The 16,875-nt window shown below is 45.8% G+C and overlaps 1 protein-coding gene across 2 annotated transcripts in view; it reads left to right on the top strand.

Annotated features, from left to right (window-relative positions):
- Nucleotides 1-598: 598 nt before the first annotated feature.
- Nucleotides 599-16,875, top strand: part of SNTB1 (syntrophin beta 1) — a 140,973-nt gene continuing 124,696 nt past the window's right edge. Inside the window, exon 1 of one of the 2 annotated variants that reach the window (XM_081950595.1) lies at nucleotides 599-1,532. In XM_081950595.1, coding sequence (XP_081806721.1) covers nucleotides 875-1,532 — 658 coding nt within the window. In that variant the 5' untranslated portion in view covers nucleotides 599-874. The remainder of the gene's footprint in view (nucleotides 1,533-16,875) is intronic. The other variant, XM_081950594.1, reaches the window with a different exon arrangement.

Genomic DNA, 16,875 nt, shown 5'->3' with positions numbered 1-16,875 from the left:
CAACGGTGGTTAAGCCTGGGGAAAAAATATCATCAGTAGCTTTTTTCAACGATGTCATGAGGTTGAATGGTTACTAAAGGAAGACCACCTGTACCTGCAACTTCAGGTTTTGGAGAAACCGCCTCAAGGTGATCCGAGATTACTTTTAAAACGTGGGGCCCACGCCTCACAGGGGCGCAATTTGATTGTTAATGAGGGCAATTTGAACCTTGTTTAAACCAAGTTAATGGCCTTGGAGGCTTCCTCCGTGAGTAGAGTTCATTTCTTAAGTAAGAATTATATGTCATGGAGGAGGGGGGGCATCAGGATTTTAAAGACATTTAGGTGGGGCATGGCTAAAAAAAGGTGGGGAATTGTTAGGAATGTAAGCTAACAGTTGGGTCAGCAATATATAAACCACTATTTTAGACGGAATCCAGGACATCCCAGCGCCGGGGGGGGGGAACCTATCGAGGAGCCCCCTTTTTCCCTTCCCTCTTTAACGTCGGGGATGCTTCTAAGCGTCCTGGGGGGAAAAAACGCCTCCACCCAGGTAGGTCCTCGGGACAGCGTCCGGACCTCACCCCCCCCCCCTCCACTCTCCCCAACTCCGGTTCGACAGGACGAGCGTCCCGAAGGCAGAACGCCTCGCCCTTCCACCCCGCCCCTGCCCTCCCCTAACCCACCCTCCTGGCTTGACCCGGGCCCCTCCCCTTGGCGAAGTCTCCGCCGACCTCTCGGAGTGGCGGCTCGGCTCCGGGCGCTCTCTTTCACCCACTTCTTTCTCTCCCCCCCCCTTCCCGGGGCGTGGTGTGTGTGTGTGTGTGTGTAGCCGCGCGCGGGTGTGTGTTTGTGTGTGCCCAAATCACATGGTGTTTTAAGAAATGCTCCAAAGATGGCGGTAGCGGCGGCCGGAGGCGGCGGCGGCCGGCTGCAGCGGAGCGGCGCGCTGGAAGTTTTGGTGCGCGACCGGTGGCACCGGGTGTTGGTGACCCTGGGCGGCGAGGCGCTGGTGCTGAGCGGCGAGGAAGGCGGAGGCGCCGCCGCGGCTTACAACGGCATCGGGGCAGCCTCGGCGGGCAATGGAACTTTCTGCGGCAGAGGAACCGGCGGTGGGGCGTCGAGGGCGGCCGCCTCCTCCTCTTCTTCCTCTTGTCCCCTGCCCGGCGCTGGTTCGCCCGAGTCGCCGTCGGAGAGCAGCTACAACAGCAGCGGCAACAACAACGGCGGGAGCCCCAAGCCGGCGCTCGGAGTCCGGACGGCGCTGACCGACTTGCCCGAACAAGTGCCCGAAGCCGTCTCCAACCAGAAGCGGTGCGTCAAGGTGTTGAAGCAGGAGATGGGCGGCTTGGGCATCAGCATCAAAGGGGGCAAAGAGAACAAGATGCCCATCCTCATCAGCAAGATCTTCAAGGGCTTGGCCGCCGACCAGACCCAGGCGCTCTACGTCGGCGATGCCATCCTGACCGTCAACGGCGCGGATTTGCGCGATGCCACCCACGACGAAGCCGTGCAGGCGCTCAAGAGGGCCGGCAAGGAGGTCGTGCTGGAAGGTAAGCGCGCCTGTCCTGCGCGGGGGAAATCCCTAAAAAAAAAAATCCCACCCTTTGCAGGCGCTCTGCACATGCCAGGAGGCAATCCTGGTTAGGTTTTTGCAGAGGCGCGTGTTTGATAAACGTGAGAATGCCTTCCGCTCGCAACCCGGGGAAAAAAAAAAGCAACCCCAGAGGTGTGGGAAGGCGCGCGCTCGTGCCGCCTGCTTGGATTGCCGTTCGAGACGAGGCTCTGGCATTCCAAGGTTATGACGCCACGTGTTGCTTGGACGCTCGCTGGTGCTGCGCTTCCAAACACGTGCGCCGCGCGCGGGGACTGGGTGGGGGTGGGGTGTCCTCGTGGGAAATCGAGGCTTGTTCCAGAATGCGATCTAGTGGTGTGGAGTACGTGTGGAAGGGGGTCCCCTCCTCCGGTTGTGTATCAGCTTAGTAGTCCCAGGTGGACTTCCCCGCTTTCAACCCGGTTCTGGGGCCGCAGCTAAAGAATTGAATCGCATTGAAAGGCAAAGCGGGCTTCTTTTCTAATAACAACAATAACAGCACATAAAGAAATTGCAGTTTCCTGCAATAACACCAACGGAACTGTAAAACAAACGGTGCTACTAGGAACATCAAATATTTTAAGAAGATACCTGGTTGATACCTAGGTCGCTGGCAGCAATCGTATCAACCATTAGCAGCAGACAATGAAATTTGTGACAGGTCTTTAAATGTTCACTTTACTGAGATTCATGCTTAATTAAATAATAATAACAATAACAACAACAACAACAACAATAATCGCAATACCAGGTGATAGCAGGGTCGAGGAGAAGGAACATGAAAAAGTCGTGAAATACCAGGACTTAAAAATTGAAATTCAACGATTATGGCACAAACCAGCAGTGGTAATTCCAGTGGTAATTGGCACACTGGGTGCTATTCCAAAAGCACTGGAATTACATTTAAAACAGTTAAAAATTGACAAAATCACCATCAGTCAAATGCAAAAAGCTGTACTGCTTGGATCTGCACGTATATTACGAAAATACGTTACGACGTCCTAGGCCCCTGGGTGGGGCCCGACTAGCAATCAATGCCAAATCCGGCGAAACAACTGGCCGCTGTGATACAATCGTATAATAATAATAATAATAATATAATAATAATAATAATAATAATAATAATAATAATAATAATAATAATAATAATAATAAATAATAATAATTAATAATAATAATAATAATAATAATAATAATAATAATAATAATAATAATAATAATAATAATAATAATAATAATAATAAATGAAGAGCAATTGTAATTGGAGCCCTTGGAGCAATACCTAAAGGGCTACCTCGCTATTTGGAAATTCTAAATTTATCGGACTTGAACATTCTGATTCTACAAAAAACCACCCTACTTGGAACAGCTTATATCCTCCGACGTTACCTTAACAGTTCTTAGGTCCTTGGTTAGGACTCCAGCTGTTGAGCTACTCACCAGCCCCAAAGGCTGTGAATCTCACCAAACATTAACCAAATAATAATAATTATGGTAGTAGTAGTTGTTACTTGGTTAATACCTAGGATGCTGGTCCATATCAACCGTTAGCACCAGTCAGTGGTATTTGTGACACATCTTTAAATGTTCACTCTACTGAGTTTCATGTTTAATGAATAAAAGAAATAATGATAATAATAATAATGATAATAATGATGATGATGAATAAAAGAAATAATGATAATAATAATGATGATGATGATGATAATAATAATAATAATAATAATAATAATAATAATAATAATGGTATGGAGTGAGCTTTCTTCCTAGAAACCCATGCCATCTGCAACTGTTCACACAATCCTGGCATTTGTTGCATTTGCCCAAGTGCACAAACTTTTAAAGTTAGTTTTCCCCTTCATATTTTCTGGTAGTGAGGCTAGCTAGGGGATGTCTTTGGAGTTGTGCCGTGGGAGAATCCGCTAAACCAGTTCGAGCATGTTAGGTGATTATAAGCATTTCTGGATAGTTACTTTTGACTTAATGGGGAGAGAAGCAGCTTTCAAGCTATGAGTAACAAGCCCCAAACCAGCCGTGGTTAAAAAGTGAAACGCCGCCGCCTTATCCCCCCCCCCCCCAACCTCTTTTACTAGCAGTTGCTCATTACAGAGTTACTTATAAGCTCCCTTCTTTGCAATGGTTGGGGAGAGTGGCAGCCTACTATAGCCATTTCAGTCTAAAGAGAGGCGGTGGTAAAATGTTGCAGCCTGAGATACGAGCAGTCCGTAGGCTAGCAAATCCCCTTTAACCACCCCAGCATCTTCTGCAAACTCCAGTGAGGTTATATTAATGTCTAGTAAAATATGGTTCGTTACTGATGGGGAAACAGAGTCCATATGTGTCAGGATATGAATCTGTCACAGCTGAAAAAGCCAAACAGCTGGGCTAATAGCATTTCATATGGTGTTCCTTTGGCAGGCTTGTAAGGGCCTCTAGCAGTTGTTGCTTTTTTGCAAGATTATCTGGAAAAACAGGATCAGAGGCTTTCTGGTGATTAAAAAAAAAGATAGTTTTCCTTTTTCTTAAAGAAAAAATCACCTTGAAGATAGGAAATAATTAGGTGTGTGTGTTTTTGAGAGATTCCTCCCCTTTCCATCTGTTTTAGGACAGGTGAGAACTTGTGGGTTGTATAGGGTTAAGTAAAACAGCAGGAGTGATACCATTTCTTCGGCTGCTACCTTACAATCTTGCCATTTTATTCTTCTCTTCCCCCCCCCCCCCCCCAGCTGATTAGATGAGGGCTGTCTTAAGGTGTGCTGTTAAATCTGATGGGCAGACTTTTAAAATTTAATTCTCTTCCTTTCTGACTGGGAGAATTAAGCTGTATGAAAGGCAAGGTGTTTTCCTATAATTGTGCTATAGTTTTCCTATGCTTGCTGTGGCTGAATGCGTGGGAGTCAATACTTGTGCTGGTTTATTTGGCAGTGAGATCCTAGGCACTTGCTTTTCTAAGCAGGTTAGACTTTTTGGAGACAGAATTCCAACAGTCGTACTTTGCAGGATAACGGCTAAACTAAACTAGTGCCATGGCATGAAATACCTGCAAAAAGACCCTCCCCCCCTCAGTAGTGGCTCAGTGGCTAAGATGCTGAGCTTGTCGATCAGAAAAGTCAGCAGTTTGGCAGTTCGAATCCCTAGCGCCGCATAACGGAGTGAGCTCCCTTTACTTGTCCCAGCTTCTGCCAACCTAGCAGTTTGAAAGCACGTAAAAAATGCAAGTAGAAAAATAGGAACCACCTTTGATGGGAAGGTAACAGCGTTCTGTGTGCATGGAGATGTCTTCGGACAGTGTGGGCTTTTCAGCTTTGAAACAGAGATGAGCACTGCCCCCTAGAGTCAGGAGCGACTAGGACATTTGTGCCAGGGGGACTTTTACCTTTACCTTATGGGCTAGTGATTAAGCTGTTAGATTGACGTAGATAAAATCCGGGTTCAAAACTACCCACCGTCACCAAATTGTGGTTGGTGATTTGGGCTAGTTATTGTTTCTCAGGACAATCTATTTCACAGAATTATTTTGGGGGGGAAATAGAAGGAAACACTTAACAACCTTGTGTTCCTGAACATAAATAAAAGTGGGACATAAATCCAACAAATAAATTAAGTGGGTAAGGCCATATCATACATGAGATTTGATTGGGGGGGGGAGTTCTTTCTTCTCTGGAGTATACCTGTTTTAATAATAATAATAATAATAATAATAATAATAATAACAACAACAACAACAACAACAACAACAACAATAATAATAATAATAATAATAATAATAATAATAAATTTATTTCTTAGCCGCTCCCTCTCCCGAAGGACTCGGCGCGGCGTACAATAAAACACATAAAAACAATAAGGACAATACACACACAAAATAAACGAACACGTGTACATGGAGGAGGTATAAAAATAAGAAAAGACAAATAAAACAAGTTTAAAATCCCCTTATAAAAGTCAAAAAGTCACAAAAATTAAAAAACCCGTCAGGAGCAGTATGAACGAACTATGGTTGAGCCAGGCCAGCTACTTGAAATGAGCTTTATCCGGAAGGAGCGGAGGTCAGAGGTAGTCCTAATATCTGGGGGAAGGTCATTCCACAGGGCTGGGCCCGCAACAGAGAAGGCTCTACTCCTAGACGCCGCCCCCCGACATTGTCTGGTGGACGGCACCTGGAGGAGTCCCTCTCTGTGCGAGCGAATTGGTCGCAAGAATGTATGGGGCAGGATACGATCCTGCAAGTAGCTAGGTCCTGAGCCATGGAGCGCTTTAAAGATTGTTATCAGGACCTTGAAACGCACCCGGTAGACCACAGGGAGCCAGTGCAGCTCGCGCAGGAGAGGTGTCACATGGGAGTACCTTGTACTCCCGATAATTACCCGCGCGGCCGCGTTCTGGACCAACTGTAGTCTACGAGTGCATTTCAAGGGAAGCCTCATGTAGAGAGCGTTACAGTAGTCCAGGCGAGACGTCACCAGCGCATGAGTGACTGTGCGCAAGGCGTCCCGGTCCAATAGGGGGCGCAATTGGCGCACCAGGCGAACCTGGTGGAATGCCCCCCTTGCCACGGCTGTCACATGGTCATCCATGGACAGCCGAGCATCAAGGAGGATGCCCAGATTGCGCGCCCGCTCCACCGGGGCAAGTTGAACGCCCCCGATGGCCAGGGATGGAATTACCTGGTTGAACCGGGGGGCCGGAACCCACAGCCACTCCGTCTTGGAGGGGTTGAGCTTGAGTCGGTTGTCATCCATCCAGACCCGTACGGCTTCCACACACCGGGACATCATTTCGACGGCCTCGTTGGGGTGGTTCGGGGTGGAAATGTACAGCTGAGTATCATCAGCGTACAGATGGTATCCCACCCCGAAATCACGGATGATCTCACCCAGCGGCTTCATATATGTGTTGAACAGGAGCGGCGAGAGGACCGACCCCTGTGGCACCCCACAGGTAAGGGGGCACAGAGTCGACCTCTGCTCCCCTGTCAACACACGTTGCGTCCGGCCGGAAAGGAAGGAGCCGAACCACCGTAAAACGGTGCCTCCGACCCCCAACCCCTCCAGTCGGCGCAACAGGATACCATGGTCGATGGTATCAAAAGCTGCCGAGAGGTCTAACAGGACCAGGATAGAGGAACAACCCCTATCTCTGGCCCTCCAGAGATCATCCACCAACGCGACCAAGGCCGTCTCCGTGCTGTGCCCAGGGCGGAAGCCGGACTGGCACGGGTCTAGATAATCATTTTCCTCCAGATGTCGTGGAAACTGATAAGCCACCACACTCTCTACAACCTTCGCCAGAAAGGGAAGGTTGGAGATAGGATGATAATTGGCCAGCTCCGTAGGGTCCAGGGAAGGCTTCTTGAGCAAGGGTCTCACCACCGCCTCTTTCAAGGTGGCTGGAAGAGACCCCTCACATTAGTTCCTATGTGACAATTTCTACCTGTTTCCCAAGTCAGAATTTAAGTCAAAAGTCATTTGAAAAGCCACTTCTGGCATAAACTCTTGCAGGTCTTTAAAATACACAAAACCCATTGTCATCTTCCAAGTAAGAACCTGTAAAATTATATCCTTCCGGTATAATATTATAGATCTGCCCTTAAAAATACACTCAAATACATTTAGGGGATAATCCCTCGCATGTGTGCTAAAGTAAAATCTCTTAAAAGGGGAAGGCTTTCAGCCCATAGATTCTGAGATTCTGAATTGATAATGGAAAAAGAAAGAAAGTGTAATTAACCCAAGGAAGCGCCTAAAATGCCTCAGAGTAAAAGATCTTAGATTATGCAATTCTGATTTTAAAAGTTGGATGGAGGTGAGTGACAAGATTGTCAAGGAAAACAACCATGCTATTTAAACTGCAGAAGTCTATGCATTAGACAAAGGTTAGTGCTAGAACACTGACTAAGGCCTAATTCTGAGGAAATTGTGGTTTTGTCTGTCACCCACAGCTTGGTGCCTTCTGGGTGTTCTGTCTTTTTAAGTTCCATAATTCCCAGCCAGAATGCATTACATAAGATTGTTGCAAAAAAAAATATGGTCTAGTCTATCACAACAGATGGGTGTGTTTTTATTAGAAATAGTCACAAGGATAGTCTCCCCCCTCCCTCGCAGATTTGAGGACTGTAAACCACATCTTAAAAAGATATTGAATTTTTTTTTGTGGTGGGGAAGACAATTACTTGAAAATCTTCTGCTGTTGGCAGGTCTGTCAAGGCAAATTAAAAGTGCAGGCCTTTAGAAGATCTGAAATTGTAAAACTAAACATCCATGCTATGTTGGTAGAGGACAAAAATGTCCTCAATTATCACTTGTTTGCACACACAAGTTCATTGTAACCTTTAGATCTTGACCCCCAAGTTGTTGGTATAAGTGAAGAAAGCTAACAATACACCACAATTGTTAATCACTTCTTTTTGTAAAGGATTTGTTCAAATACACGCCACTGCTTATCTTTCATTCTTTCAAAACTTAAAAGCAAGTATGTTACTGGAGCAGAAAAATGTTCCCCAAAATTACAAGGACACTTTTTTCTTTTCTTTGCATGGCTATTATTATTCAATACGTTTTGTGTATTGCTTCTCTTAAGTAGCGATATAGAACATAGAGTAAAATGTCAACAGTACAAAAATATCAAACCTATAATTTATAAAAGTAACAAAGAAGTGTTGACAGGGACTTAACCCATTAAGAGTCCAAATTATATAACACATACCAACATAGTCCTTATGCTGGTTATTGACTAAAATAAAGTTTGACTGGTGGCAGTGTTCCTGTAGGGAGAATTTTCTTGAAGCAACTTGAGTTTGAAAAATGAGTTTGCAAACTTTTAACCTTCTCTGATTTCTTTTGGACTGAGTGACTTAGAGGAGACAAATAGTGACTAGAAATAATCCTTAACTTAAGACCACAATGGAAGCCAAAATTTCTGTTGCTAAGCAAGACAGTTGTTAAGTGAATTTTGCCCCATTTTACATCCTTTCTTGCCACAGTTGTTAGGTGAATCACCGCCGTTGTTAAGTTAGTCACATGGTTGTTAAGTGAATCTGGCTTCCCCATTGACATTGCTTGTCGGAAGGTCGCAAAAGGTGATCACGTGACCCTGGGACACTTCAACCATCGTAAAGACATGCCAATTGCTGAAATTTGATCACATGACCACAGGGATGCTTGGGTGGTCATAAGTATGAAAAACAGTCATAAGTCATTTTTTCAGTGCCATTGCTAATTCGAACGTTACTAAACAAATGGCTGTTAAGTCATGGACTACCTCTGTTGTGAACAAACTTAATCCTTTCTCAGAATTTAAATAATCTTGGGAATGACATTGTACTATGTTGGGTGCCACTTCATCATAGAAATAAATTGCTGACTCTGTTATTCTTTCTACTTAAGCAGACGTTTGATATGCAGAAATCTGCAGACAAACATATCAAGTCAGAGAAGGACCTGTTCACCTATAGCAGCGATGGCGAACCTTTTTTGGCTCACGTGCCACAAGTGGGGGGAGCGCAGGGGGGTCGTGTGCGGGCGTGCCGCACCCATAATACAATGCGCGACCCCTCCCAGTGCGCATGCGCGCACAACAGGCGCGGCCGCCCCTTTTTACATGCTTTTTTTGCCCTCCCCAGGCTCCAGAGGCTTTATAGGAGCCTGGGGAGGGCGAAAAGAGCCTCCCCCGCCCCCCCAGAGGCCCTCCGGAGGCTTCAGGGACCATCCGGAGGCTTCCCTGACGCCTTCGGAGCGCTCAAAACGACCCTCCGAGCAAACCGGAAGTCACTTCTGGTTTGCTTGGAGGGTCGTTTTAAGCATTCCGAAGGCTTCAGGGACCGTCTGGAGGCTTACCTGATGCCTTCGGAGCACTCAAAACGACCCTCCGAGCAAACCGGAAGTCACTTCTGGTTTGCTTGGAGGGTCGTTTTAAGCATTCCGAAGGCTTCAGGGACCATCCGGAGGCTTACCTGATGCCTTCGGAGCACTCAAAACGACCCTCCGAGCAAACCGGAAGTCACTTCTGGTTTGCTTGGAGGGTCGTTTTGAGAGCTCCGAAGGCTTCAGGGCCGTCCGGAGGCTTGTTTTAAGCGTTCCGAAGGCTTCAGGGAAGCCTCCGGACGGTCCCTGAAGTCTCCGGGGGGGGGGGAGGGCGGGGGGCTCTTTTCGCCCTCCCCAGGCTCCTATGAAGCCTCTGGAGCCTGGGGAGGGTGAAAAATAGCTTTTAAAAACGGTGAACTCAGCTGGCCAGCGCGTGCATGCGCGCTGGCCAGCTGACAGGGCAGCGCCTGGTGTGCCCTGACAAATGGCTCCGTGTGCCACCTGTGGCACGCGTGCCATAGGTTCGCCATCAGTGACCTATAGATATGGTAGGAGACACAGAGCACACGTAAGAAGCTGACATCCCAATGCCACTTAACATAAAAAGAGCTGAGGAGCCAACCTTCCTACTGCAGTGCATTTATTTGACAACAATTGCTCATATGAAAAGTTAAATGGGAATGGGAAGGTTGTACCTAAACGTGACTCTTCCACCTGCAGAGTAATTAAGATGATTGACATAAATCAGGATAAACAATATTAGAGCATAAAATTGGCCAGACCCAAGTTAAGTTCCTCAATCTGGCACCCTGACTCCTTTGATTTCTGCCTTCAGTAGCAATTGAGACAGATGATTAGGAAGTCCAACAAGAATGTGTTTATTGCTCTAATATAGGAAAAGTTTACAATGAAAGGGGTAGCGTATTTGCAAATGGGATTTGATCCTCTCTTATTCTTTCATTCATAACTGACATGTGGGATAGTATCTTGGATTGGCACAAAATCACAATTCAAACGTACAAGGTCAATTTTAATGGAAGCATGCAAATACATTTTTAGGTGGTTGTTTTGTTCCTGAATTCTGATTCTTCTGCTTTTTGAAGGCCGAGTAATGAGCAGTTATAAAATATAGATGTTTGAAGTTTCAGCTTTATTTCAAGATTTAGGCCTTCTACAAGCTAGCACTTTTTGTGTTGTGAAAACTATTCTACTTATAATAGTCCACTATCCAGTGAATCTTAAGAACAAAAGAGGGGATCGACCTATTTTCCAAAGCACCAGAAGGCAGGACAAGAAACAATGGATGGAAACTAATCAAGCAAGCGGAGACGGGTAACCTAGAATCTATGGAGAAATTTCCGAACAATGAGAACAATTAATCAGTGGAATGGCTTGCTTTTCAGAAGTTGTGGGTGCTCCCATCACTGGAGGATTTTAAGAAGAGACTGGTCAGCCATTTGTCTGGAAAGTTAGAGGGTCTCCTGCTTGTGCAGGGTGTTGGATTAGAACAGGGGTACCCAACCTTTTGGACCTCATGGACCACTAAATTTATAATTTTAAATCCCGCGGACCATTAATATAATCTGCCTAATGATCTGGGTGGGTGTGGTTAGGTGATCATGTGATTGGGTGGGGGTGGCCAACTCTATGTCACTCACGTCAAGGGGCGCCTCACCAGCCTCTACTTGCCCCTCCCCTCCCAGCTAGTCCTCGCCTGCCGGCCCAGGCTCCTTAGGGCCACAACAGGAAGCAGTTATTGGAGCTAAGCAGCCACCATGAGAAAGAGTTGGCAAAACAGCTCAGTTCAAATTGGATCCGACTGAGGCTCAGCAGATGCACCTCACTGAGGACTACAAGCATAGGCTTTCCAAGCAGAGGGAAGACCAGCGGGAGTGCAAGGCCAGGTACCGGTGCCTGGAGACTCAGCGGGCTGAGATGGTCAGCCAGTTCCAGGCCATGATGCAGTCCCACTGGAATGAGGGCCTCCGGCTCTTTGCCACCAGCGGCACTTCCCTCCAGCCTTCACCCAAAGCCCCCCCCTCCCCAGGAGGCTGAAGCATACCCCAAGTCAGAATTTCTGCCCCCCTCCAAACCACACAAAAAGACCCTGAAGGGGGAGACTCTCTGCAGCAACACAAGCATTCATTGCATGTATCCAGCCCAGGGACTGTAGTTTGAGGACCCCTGATTTAGTGCAATATAAAAAATGCAAATAATTTTTCTGCGGACCACCAAATTTTTCTCATGTACCACAGTTGTGACCGCTGGACTAGAAAACCTCCAGGGTCTCTTCCAACTCTGTTATTCTGTTGATGACTTGAAAGGAGATTAGACAAAGCAAAAACTTACATGAGAATCGGGAGAAGTTCATTTTCATTCCAATAAAGTCAAGAGGGATTGAAAACTATTTTCTCTTGAGAAATCAGGAAAATTATTACACCAACTCTACAAGTCCACATTATATCATTCCAAGCCGCCGTTTTTTTTTTCTTTTTCCAATCTTTGTTTTGTATTTTTGCATGTCAGACATTTTTGAATGCTTGCCACACGAACCAGAGGAAATGAGTAATTAAAATCGGTTGGTACGGACAACTGGCTCCGGTATGAAGGTATTTTATCAAATCAAGAAAAGAAACTTTGCTTTTACTTACTAAATTTATTATTTATACAGTTCTGGGATAAACCTGGATCCAACAATAACCATTTTAGCTGTGGTGTCAGCAGACAAGGGCCATGAATTTTGCATGCTGTGGCAAGGGAAACTAATAAACCATCCTTGCGATATTAATTGGCCATCTAGTTGTTGCTTGCAGCAGCTTTCCCAATGCAATATCTCCAAATATATTGGACCACAATTCCCTGGGTTCTCTTGACAGCATAGACAGTTTTTTTTTCTCCTCGCAGAACATTCTGGGATTTATAGTGAGTTCGATTGGTGGAGTGGTGTCAAGAAAGGATTCCTTGGTACATTTCCTCTGAACATCTGCTCCAGCCCTAGGGTGATCAGAAAGAGGGCTGGTCTCTCAGAGATCAAGAACTTAGCCTTGAAGAGAGTGGGAGAAGCTGGCCTTTGTGGTTAGTTGATGATTGATTCAAGCAAGTGCTATTTTCTTAAAGTGATTTTCTCACAGCTGCAGTAGGTATTAGCCAGTCTAGGCGAGCCAAAACTTTGAGCATTTTTAGGAGCAGTGCTGTTTCTTTTACGACAGGGGTGTCAAACTCGATGTCATTGAGAGCCGCATCAGGGTTGTGATTGACCTGGGGGGGGTGGCCAGGGGATGCGGCCAGCTTGACATCACTTGTGTCATGGGCACCTGCGGTAACCTGAGCAAGGCTGGGGGATTTCCGCGACGGCCTCCTGCAGCACTCTGCCATTGAAGTAGAGGTGGTATTCAGCAGGTTCTGACCAGTTCTGGAGAACCGGTAGCGGAAATTTTGAGTAGTTCAGAGAACCGGTAAATACCACCTCTGACTGGCCCCGCCCCCATCTATTCTCTGCCTCCCGAATCCCAGATGATCAGGAGGAAATGAGGATTTTGCAGTATCCTTCCCCTGCCACGCCCACCAAGCCACGCCTATCCTTCTCCTGCAATGCCCACAGAACTGGTAGTAAACATTTTTTGAATCCCACCACTGCAGTGAAGAGGGCTCCGTATTCTCTGGCAAAGGCACAATGGGCCAGTCCTTCACTGTTTTCAGGGTGTCCCCATGGACCAGATCTAAGCACCCCGCAGGCCAGATCCGGCTTGCGAGCCTTGAGTTTGACACCCCTGTTTTACGAGGTAAGATTAGCTTGAGAGAAGACACTTTTCTCCTCTTCTCCTGGAATTTAGCATAAGGACTTAGCGTTGATGTCACCACAATAAAATGGGTCTTAGAACAGCATTACTTAAACACGGGGATGTGATGATTAAAAGAAAAGGCTTTGGATAGCTTATTTGGGGTATTTCCACCATAACTTCTAATGGTCCATAATCAGGAAGTCAAATACCACTGTGGAAAACCTGTTGTAAAACTTCAAGATTTATCCCAAAGGTGCTTTTTCAAGAGGCAGCTGGACTTTCTGGTTTCTGAAGAAGCTTCTTGGATGAGAAGTGAAATGTCTTCAAAGAAAACCAGAAAGTCCAGTTGCCTCTTTAAAAAGCACCTTTGGCCCAATCGTGACCTGGATGACTGAGTATCTCCATAGACACTTCAATATTTAATTCAAGTTATCAAGATTTAATTCAAGATTTCAAGAAGCTTGCCTTCAAAATTTGGGGCTTCTCCATCACTGGAGGCTCTTAAGAAGAGGCTGGATGGTCACTTGTCTGGAATGGTATCTTGCTTGAGCAGGGGGTTGGACTACAAGACCTCCAAGGTCCCTTATCATTCAGTTAAGATTCAAAAGAGCCATCCTCATTTATGTAACATTTTGCCAGCTCCTATACTCTTCCTTCTGTCCTATTTTTTTCTGTTCAATCTATTTTTTTTAACCTATGTAATTGTCAAGAGTTGCTTTGGTTGAGGTATTGTAGAAAAAAATATTTAATAAATAAATAAAACAGATCCTACGGGTTTGTTCCTCTGCCTGTTGTTTACTTGAAGTCATTTGCATATATTCTGGATAGGAAGGCAGGCTATAAATCAAAAAGGTAAAATAAATGTAAGAATCACAGTGGTTTGCAAGGAATAAACTCTGCAAGGCTTAAGAACGAACAAAGCAACCGATTACAGTAAAATATCAGGACCCTGTAAATTCACTTAGCTTTAGTCCCGCTGAAAGCTAGTGGATTTTTAAAATTTAGGGTCATTAAATTGTTTTCAGTAAAAGGCTCTATGCGATATGGGATATCTTGGCTCACAGCCAGTGTGTGTTTGTGTGTGTTTGTGTGTGTGTGTGTGTGTGTTGCAAAGCAGTCAGAATAGCTTTTATGTGGGGCTGTGTTGGTCAATTCTGAACTACCCATCCTTCATAAGTACAGTGGGGAAAGATTTAAGTCAGCAAGGATCTTAAAGAAAGGTCCTGGCTGATTAACATTTTTGTGCTGCTTTAAAGATTCCTTTTTTTAAAAGAAGCTTACCTAGGTCACCCTAAAGCCTTTCTCAGGTGGAACTTGGAAGTGTAGGATATAAATATTTTAATAAGGCAATTGGGTAGGAAGAAATTAATTCATTGATTCTCTGCAAGCAGTTTCCATACAGGCGTGAAAACATGATGTTAAATAAATATGGAACTAGTCCACGGTATCAGGGGAGTCATATGATCCCAATGGGACTAACCCACCTATGTTACTGTGTTTCCCCGAAAATAAGACAGTGTCTTATTTTCTTTTGACACCCCCCCCCCAAAAAAAAATAAGTGCTTGGCCTTATTTTTGTGGAGGTCTTATTATTTTTGAGGTGCAGGAGGCGGCGAGCGTGGTCACTTCATGGCTGCTGCTGTGTTGCAGTATTTTCAGGGAGGGCTTATTTTTGGGGGAGGGCTTATTTGAGTGCATGCACTCAAAAGCCCGATTAGCCTTATTATCTGGGGAGGTCTTATTTTCAGGGAAACAGGGTAGTGGAAAAAGCATGGTACAGATACTGTCTGCTAAGGATTTCTGGTGAGCAGGATCCAGGCCCCGACCTGGTGGGACATTCTACCACCGGAGGTGAGAACTGCCCCCTCTCCCCTTTTGGCCGGGGTGGGGCTTACCTCTGGAGATGGTTGATAAGTAAGATGACCTCATCCCTCTGTCCTCTGTCTCTTAGTCCTTGTTTACAGGCAATCCTTGACTTATGGGGATGCAGTGGCTCAGTGGCTAGGACGCTGAGCTTGTTGAGCAGAAAGGTTGGCAGTTCAGTGGTTCGAATCCCTAGCGCCGTGTAACGGGGGGAGCTCCCGTTACTTGCCCCAGCTTCTGGCAATCTAGCAGTTCAAAAGCATGTAAAAATGCAAGTAGAAAAATAGGGATCACCTTTGGTGGGAAGATAACAGTGTTCCGTGCGCCTTCGATGTTTAGTCATGCTGGCCACATGACCACGGAGATCTTTGGACAGCGCTGGCTCTTTGGCTTTGAAACAGAGATAAGCACCGCCCCCCTAAAGTCGGGAACGACTAGCACATATGTGCGAGGGCAGTGGTGAAATGCATTTTTTTTTCACTTTGGGGCCAGCCAGAAGTGGTATTAGTCAGTTCTCGAAACTACTCAAAATTTCCGCTACCAGAATTTCCGCTCTCCAGAACCTGTCAGAACCTGCTAAATTTCACCTCTGTGCGAGGGGAACCTTTACCTTTACCTTTAATCCTTGACTTACAACTACAATTGAGCCCAACATTTCCATTGCTAAGCAAGACAGTTGTTAAGTGAGTTTTGCTCCATTTTGCGAACTTTCTAGCAACTGTTATTAAGTGAATCGCTGCTGTTGTTAACTTAAGTTGACACGATTATTAAGTGAATCTGGCTTCCCATTGACTTTGTCAGAAGATGACAAAAGGCGACCCACATGACCCTGTAACCGTCATAAATAATGCCAGTTGCCACACGCTTGAATTTTGATCATGTGACTGTGGGGATACTGCAATGGTTGCAGTTGTGAAAAACGGTCATAAATCACTTTTTCGGTGCCATTGTAACTTCGAACGGTTGCTAAATAAATGACTTCAAATCAAGAACAACCTTAAAAGTTTGATTGCATAGTTTTAATATTGAAATTATTTTTCTATTTGTCTTTGTATAATCTGTGAGCCACCCAGTCGTCTTAATAGGGGAGATGGGTAGCATAAACATATCAATCAATCAATCAATCAGGTTCTCTGGAATACTTTTTACCTCACATTTTGGGGCCCAGAATCTTTCAGGTCAAATTGATTGAAAGTGCCCAGAGCTGTTCTTCTCAAAAAGTAAAATCTGAAGTTTTCCAATTAATACATTTTGCTAATGTTGCCGTTCACTTCACAAGGTGTTACGAGACTCCTGATTGTGAAGTATCACAAACCAACACAGCTCTCTTCCTATGATTAAGGCAGAAGAATAACCTGTGTTTTGTGTCTCTGCAGCTGCCACTGCAGAATTGCCATCCTTAACTCGGGTGCCTCAAGAAACATCCTGTACTGCAGTGATGGGTTGCAGGCGGTACGCCCCGGTACGGTCATACTGGAGCCTGCCCGGAGCACCAGGTACCGTTCCAGTACAGTGCTCCGGAGGGCCCGCCCATTCGCCTGAGCTCCTTACCTGTCCTTTAAGCCTTTGGCGCTTCAGCGCACGGACATGGTGCATACAGCGCCTGTGCGACACTCCGCCGAGCATCGCGGAAGCTTCACAGGCAGGTGCGTGTGTGTGTATGCATGCGCCGTGCGCGTCCATGTGGGCGACGCCTGGGCCGTCCAAGTGGACGAACCCACCACTGCTGTACTGTCACCTGTAAGCCATGCAATGTAATATTCGGACTCAGGGAGAATTAAAATATCCCAGCATTGCAAATTATCCTTCTTTCCCTGCCCCATATAAACAGCATTTCCCGTTTCATATGCCTGCA

This window comes from Natrix helvetica (assembly GCF_964273705.1).
Source record: "Natrix helvetica genome assembly, chromosome: 4".
NCBI classification, from domain to species: domain Eukaryota; kingdom Metazoa; phylum Chordata; class Lepidosauria; order Squamata; family Natricidae; genus Natrix; species Natrix helvetica.
Note: the sequence above shows the minus strand (reverse complement) of the source record. Positions and strands in the feature narration are given on the sequence as shown.